The sequence below is a fragment of the Montipora foliosa genome, chromosome 7 (assembly GCF_036669935.1).
Source record: "Montipora foliosa isolate CH-2021 chromosome 7, ASM3666993v2, whole genome shotgun sequence".
Taxonomy (NCBI): domain Eukaryota; kingdom Metazoa; phylum Cnidaria; class Anthozoa; order Scleractinia; family Acroporidae; genus Montipora; species Montipora foliosa.
The window spans coordinates 35,918,521-35,926,188 of record NC_090875.1 but is presented as its reverse complement, the minus strand read 5'-3'; the positions used below and the strand labels follow the sequence as shown (position 1 = coordinate 35,926,188).

The following is a 7,668-nucleotide window of genomic DNA, read 5'->3' as shown; positions in this document are numbered from 1 at the left end:
GTTCACTTAGGAGATTGCAAGCTTGCAAGTGGCTATCAATAATAGAACAGATTTGATTCTCAAGTAGCTTACCAGGAATGCTGAGTAAAGAAATTGGTCTGTAATTCGAAACATCAGAAAAGGAGCCTTTCTTGTAGACTGGAATAATTTTAGCTTGTTTCCATATAATCAGGAAATTTGTTCAAACTTGAGCTTTTGTGAAAAACAGTGAATAGGCCATCAGCAGCAGAAGATTTGATCAAGGATAGAACTTTTGATGAGATCCCATCTGGACCAGGGGCCTTCTTGGCTTTCACCTTTTCAAGGTCTTTAGCAATTTGAGTGATACTTATTTCCGTAGAATATGTAGTAGGCGAAATTCTATAGATATGATTCAGTACATCAAAGTCATCAGGAATAGATTGCTGCTGTGACAGATTTTCATCAATAGATGTAAAATAAGAATTGATAAAATTAGCTTTATCAATGTCATCTGATATTTCAGTATTGTTGTTATTCTTGAGAGTTCTAACAACAGCAGATTTCTTTGTTTTATTTATATTTGTGCAGTCTTTCACTTTTTCCAAAATTCTTTTGAGTTTCTGGATTCACAGAATTTCTCTCTCCAATACTCAGTTTCAGCCTTTCTTAAGAGGTAGGTCACTTTATTTCTTGATTCTTTGTATTTATTCCATAAATGGCTTGAGCTTTGGGGACCTTTACAAGACTTCAGTAACTTAAATCTTGTATTCATTTCCCTCCTAATATCTCTATTTACCCGAGGTAAGGAGTCTTGTTTAATCTTGACTTCACGAAGGGGAACATGAGAATTAACAATGTTCTTAAATGAATGGTCCCAAGCCCAAGTTGTGTCATTTATATCTTCAAAAGTAGAGCAGCTCCACCAAGGAAAGTCTTCTATATCTTTTTTAAGTTGATCCAAGTTTGTCTTTTTGAAGCTATGTGATTTTACGAGCAGTGGTTTTTGCTTCTTTGGAGTTAAATTGTAAACAGCATATATAAACTTGTGGTCAGCAATAGCAAAGTCTAAAACATCGGCATCTCTGACTTCAGAAGAATTACTAACAAGGATCAAGTCCAACGAAGTATTTGTAGTTTCAGTTGTGCGAGTTGGTTTCTTTATCAAGTTCTTGTAACTGTAATAATTCATGATCTGACGCATCTTTTTTCCATAGATATCTGAGTTTAAGAGCAAGTTTGCATTGTAATGAGAACATTCTTACGTGTTCTCCATATATGTTCGAGGGTCGAGTTAAACTGACCAAAGAAGCCGTCGTAGCCAGGAGGTCTATAAACACAGCCAACGAGGAGTCTTTGTGAACGAGTTTTTACTTCCAGCCAGAGAGCTTCGATGTCTTCTCGTTCATATTTAGAAATTATTTCACAATCAATATTCCTTTTAACATAGAAGGCGACACCACCACCTTTCTTGGTTTACATCCAAACTTGATGATTTGGATTTTGCAGATGACATAGCTCTAATTTCCTCTACCAAATGGCAGATTCAGGATAAAACAACAAAGCAGGTGGAAGAAGCAAGATGATTCAGGCTCAAGGTCAGTACAAAAAAGACTAAAACCATGAGGATTAATGCAAGAAACCAAGACAAGGTTGTTGTCAATGAAACAGATATTGAGGATATTGATGAGTTCACATACTTAAGAGCGAAAGTGTGCAAGGAAGGAGGTGGTATGAAAGATGTGAAGAACAGACGATCAAAAGTAAGAGGTGCACTCATCGGTTTGAAGAACATGTGGCATTTCAATCCCATCTCAAGGAAAACAAAGTTGAGACTGTATAAGACACTGTAGTGCCGGTATTGTTATTCATTGTACGGATGCGAGACATGGAAAATGAACAACAGAGATGACAAGGCTATAGATATATTCCACAATAACTACCTACGAAAGATCCTACAAATTAGATGGCAAGATAACGTCCGTACTAAAGAGCTTTTGGAAAGAGTGAGTTTGAAACTGCTAAGTGAGGAAGTGAAGTATCGTAGATGGAATATGATTGGTTACATCTTGAGGCAAGATCGTAATATTGATTCTAACATTGCAATAAGGTGGTCCCTGGAAGGGAACAGAAGACAGGGAAAAGAAGACAGGGAAGGCCAAAGACAACATGGTAACAAACAGTTGAAAGGGAATGTAAAGAGGCAGGGTAGAGATCATGGGAGGAAACGAGGATGATTGCAGCGGACAGAGAACAGTGGAAGACCATTGTAAAGGCCCCATTGTAACGGCCCCATTGTAAAGGCCCCATGTGCCATGAGGCACAAGGAGGATAGGTAACAGGTAACAGGTAACATGTGACGTCACAAGTCCTCTAATTTGCATAAATCAAAATCTTGAATAATTTGGCAACCAAGCTATCACAATAAAGTAAACGCAGTTCTTCATCATTTTGAAAGCTCTTTCGAACACAATGATAAAAATTTGTGTCATATGGACTTTAAAGTTTCACTCTTGGCAAGTTACAGAACAATAGTTTGGTTTAATGTATTTAGTTCTTGATGTTCAGTATTTGACTTTCAGATCGCGGATGTACTTCTAAACGAGGATGGCAGCCTCGTGGAGTCTATCTTGACAGTGGCATAAATCAAGCAGAAGATGTCTTCATGCGGTTGCGCATTCATGTCAATGGATTTGGAAGCCATGAAGGCATTGTTGCACCAAAACCAGGCCAATACGGAGAGATTACCTTTACCTTTGAACTGATCTGTGATGGCGACTGCGTTTTTAAATTCAAAGAGGTATGTTGTCTTACTGTTATCAATGCTGTAACCATTTTTTAAGTGGCAACACCACACAGAGTTGTCGTGAAGTTATTTTGGTTTTTGAGACTGACATACATGTAAATACCGGTACCTCTTACTAACGAGTTAGTGAGTTCGAGGTCTATGCTGTAAGTTACAGACCGTGTTTTGAAAAAAAAAAAAAGCATAAATTATCACATTTGACTTGTGACATCACTGGACGGCATTAATGCCTGCCTGAGTGACTTAGCAAGCAGAGGAGGTGTCTGAAATTTGGGCTAGGTGGAGGGTTTTATTTTAAGCTGTTTGAAAGACACGTTAACCAACTGTTGTCATTATTTGTTGTTTTTGCTGCATGATAATTCTGATATTAAAATATAACATTTATTTTTTTATGGAAAATTTCAGAAGCCAAAGTATAAAGGAATTTCAGAAATTGCAACATGGGGTGGAAATAAGGAAAAAGTTAAATATAGGTAATGACAAAGATTTAGAAAAAATTGCGGTATCAATGTTGAAATGAATCTTTTCAGGATTAACAACTGCAAAGTGAAATGGAGCTGGGGTGCCTGAGATATGTCGGGCCTTTCACAGGAGGCCAGCCAACCAGCCCCTTTGCCTGCGAGCAGGCTCTTTTGTAAGTGTCGTGCGAGCGGCGACTCAAAAGAGCCTGTTTGCAAGCCACCCCTTTTTGAATTCTCTGCGTTTGTCCACAAACACAGTATTCTGATTGGTCAAAAGTGACATGGGATGGCAAGCCCCCGAAGCTGCCTATGATAACAAGGAAATATTGAATTAAACTTCGGTGGCGTTTCAGGCGACTGTTATGGAAACTTTTTGCGACCTCTCTTGTAAAGTCTAGCCTCCCAATGCAGCTAAAGAAAGACCAAAAGAAAAATCAGTAAATTGCCTTCTTTAAGATACTTGAAGAGAAGGGCGTGTTTGCAGTGATGCCAACTGGTTATGGAAAAAAGGTTTATCTTTCAACTGTTGTGTATTGCAGTAAAACTCAAACGGTTATCGGAAGTTATTTGCCCACTGGCTAGCTTAATGCAAGACCAAGTTGAGGAGGGAAATTCGTGGGGCTTGAACTGTCATGCTCTACAGTGCAGTCTTCGGTGAATAATATAATATTTGCATTGGCAGAGCAAGACACGTACTAAAACCCGAAACACCGAAACGGAAACACTGGAACAAAACCACCAAAACCACTGAAACCACCAAAACAACGGAACGGAACAAAACCACTGGAACCAGCGAAGCGAAACAAGCGAAACACCACCAGAACACACGAAACAGCTATAAAAACTTGAACAAAACAATCAAAACAGACTTGATTGCAGTATGAAATTTGACCTTACTTGAATGGTTTCCTTCAAGTTCCTTGTTTCAGTTGCTGTTTATTCACAATCTTTGCAGATTCCCTAAGCACACCAGAAGATTCTTTCATTTCATTATTAATTTTTTTCTTTATTAACTGTCACGCACTGATGTGCACACGGCGACCAAGTGAAAATGAGGTTGAAACAGTGCAAAGACCATGGCAACAAACAAATACAAGGCGACAAAGTTATGATAAAAGAATGTTAACGCATTTCTATTATTGAAATGTATTTGCATTTCAAAGAGATACTCTGTAGTTAATGGTGGAGACTGAATTTACCAAGTCTGTTGTGTGCTTGTGTAGAAAGGAACAACTTTGAACAAAACGACTAATTTTACTTACAGTGAAACTACATCACGAGTGAAAGAATTTCAAAAATTCGCGATGTACATGGTCATTATGGCTGTTTCGATAGCTGTTTCGGTTGTTTTGCCGGTTTTGTTTTGGCGTTTCATTGGTTCCGTTGGTTTTGTTTTGGTGTTTCGATAGTTTCAGCGGTTTCGTTCCGATTGTTTTGTTTCGGTGTTTTGGGTTGTAGTACATGCCGGGGAGCAAGCGCTCGACAGTCTAGTGCCAGTGACTTCAAATGGATCTTAAAAGATACACGCTGAAAACTCGATAAATCCCACACTGTGGAAATTTGGACTTCTAAATGGTAAGCTTATGCGCTGATCAATTCGAAACTTCAACACCCCCCTCCCCCCCCCCCTCCTAGGCAAAGCCAAACTTTTGAAGATTGGATCATTTAAATTCCCGTCCCGTCGGGCCAAAATGGTGTTCAAATGCCCTACCCTATCGTCGGATTTGAAGGGTTTGTCTGTCATACCCTATTAAAGAACAATCGTTGTCGGCTCCTGCTGTCTTTAATAAAGACCTTCTGATGACCTTTTTTGGCAACCTCAGTGTCTCTCTTCTCTGTCTCCAAGACCCTGGGGACGAGATTCCTTTCTTGTAAGCCAATCACTCACAAATGCTACATCTCTTCCTTTAAACTCTTCCTTGGAGTTTTGACCCTAGCCGTGAAAAATGTTCATATTTGCAACTCGCATGTGTTTATTTCAAGCCATGTTTGTTGAAGCTCTTTTTTCTCGCCCCGATCCTCTCGCGGCAACAAAAGAGCCTTCTCGCAGGCTACCAGCCCCTCGCCCGAGTAACACTCCCATGGCCAGCAATCCCCTACACCCAGTCATGAGCTCCCACTCCAGGCATCCGCGCACCAGTCACATTGATAAACAGTGGAAGGGGGAGGGCAGAGGGGGAAGCAAAAGCCCAACTGGACAAACACAGCATGAAGTGTCTTGCAAAATGTCTGATAAATTGCCACGCGGTTAATTGACGGAATGAAGATGCGCCTGCATCACACGTGTCTGAGTGCTTTGGGATGATAGACCTGCCCATACCACTACTGCCCTTGTTGATCTGTATTTAACAAAATTAAAGTCCAATTCAATCTTGTTTTGTTTTCTCTATCCATGCACATTTTTGGCTTTATATGATTTTTACTCCCATGAATTAAAAGTTCATTCTTGTATTTCGTCTTTGGCTTGTCATGGGAATTTGGTGTTAATCAGGATCATACCCTTAAGCTGATAATCTTCACTCAAATTACGTGTCTACCTGATAATGCATTCAAATTGAGAGGAGAACTTACATACTGATCAATACTGGAAGAGAAAGGATAATGGTCATTGAGAGGTTTCATTTTTATTGTATAGGCATGACTTGCATATCTTGTACCTACCTGAAATTGCAAGACCTAGCCCCCTAAACCCAGATTGTGCTTTTTGTTATTTTCTTCAGTTATCTTATTAACTCCAAGGAGAGTACTGAATTTATCTGGACATTCCAAAAGCACAGCACTTACTCCTATGAAACAAATGCATTTCATTCTTCCAGTGACAGGTTTGTTCTAGCTGTATTGCTGATTGTTATCCAACTGTATTAGTTATTGCACGGAAAATGCATGAAACGAGTACAAATAATCCACGGTATTGTACAGTAGAGAACTAGTTTGACTAGTTTAGTTCCTGACGGTGCCCCACATGTACAAATTGGTGACATGTTCTTGGTTGTTTACAATTCATTTGCTAAAAATTTAGTGCAAAAAAAGTTGGATAATAAGTAGCCTACAGGTGTGTATTATATGTTTTGGTGTGTAGTATCGCCAAGCATTTCTTCTCGTTGTTTGTATTTTGACTTGCCCAGGCAGGCTCAAGAAAATACAGCACAACTTGTAAAACATAGTCAACGGTACTACACACACACACACACACACACCAAAACATCTAATAAGAAATATATGTTAAGTAAAGTGTAGAATCCATGGGTCCTGCAAATGAATTTATTCAATTTGTTCACAAGGCAAAAATTTAACCACCCATGCTTGGTAGCCAGCCAGGGAACTTTCCTTGAATTCTTATATGCCCAGGACATAATTAAGTGGCCCTGATTACCAGTAGATGTATAAATTACATTTTATGTGAATGCAAGTCTTGTGGATTTTTAATGAGACATCAACACTCCAAAGCTTAACTGCCAGTTAATAGTTTAGGTGTTCCTCTGTCAAGTTGGAGTGAATGGAACTCATTAGAATATATTTACAAGTTGGTAGAACCCTCATTTTTTTTGTTGGCAGCAGCTAACAACTTCACAGATTGTTGATCTCTCTCCTCCCAGCCCGACTAGCATTCCAAAACTATGAAAGCCATAGTGTGTGTAATGAAAAGGACAGCAAATTACTTGGGGTGGGGCTGGATTCAAGAGGCAACAGAAATTTCAAAAATGGTGTCTAATTAAGAATTGATTGGCTCAAGTTTTGTTCATAGTGAAATTTGTAAATCTTCTTGGATTTTTACCACTTAAAAACTAAAGTTCCTTGAATTGGGGAAAAAGAAAACAATATTAGTCCAATAAAAAAAATTATTATCAACTTTGCAGTGTATTGGACTGCGTTATTTGTATTGTATTGGGTTGAGCCTGCAATCCAATCGAAAACCAGTACCTGGTCATCAGTCAATTTAAAAAAAATACAGCTGACCTCGATGAGCTCTAAGCTTGAGCCCGCGATATGGTCACATGATACTGGTCAGTGGATACCTTGTTTTGACAGGTGTCAATTGATTAAACCTTGGATGTCCAATATCAAAGATGTATGCTGTAAACTAGCACGATACTGGTCACATTGGCATACATGGAGGGGTGGGTGGACGTACCTACATAAGGACGGTTGATGACATAATGGCTATAAAACCACGATTTCTCACATTGATGGGTTACCACATTTTCTTAACAATGGTGCTCTGCTATGATCCAAATTGGGAAAACAAAATTAATATACAAGCCAGGGATCCATACTCATTTTTTATTGAAGTCGTCAGCTGGGCTAGTATGTCTTATGATATACTTGCCCGGACAAATCTTGGGTTGCCCAGGCAAAAATGCGGAAATATATTTTCCTTTCTCCTGAAGGTGGCGAAGCACCTTGTAACTAACGCCACATTGTGAGCTCAGCTAAACGACTTGC

General features: G+C 39.2%; 1 protein-coding gene across 2 annotated transcripts in view; it reads left to right on the top strand.

Moving 5' to 3' along the window:
- Window positions 1-7,668, top strand: part of LOC138009442 (endosome/lysosome-associated apoptosis and autophagy regulator family member 2-like) — a 69,752-nt gene that overhangs the window by 40,703 nt on the left and 21,381 nt on the right. For both annotated transcript variants that reach the window (XM_068856458.1, XM_068856459.1), the window contains exons 13-15: window positions 2,541-2,758; window positions 3,170-3,237; window positions 5,946-6,047. In XM_068856458.1, the coding sequence (XP_068712559.1) occupies window positions 2,541-2,758; window positions 3,170-3,237; window positions 5,946-6,047 (388 nt within the window). The remainder of the gene's footprint in view (window positions 1-2,540; window positions 2,759-3,169; window positions 3,238-5,945; window positions 6,048-7,668) is intronic.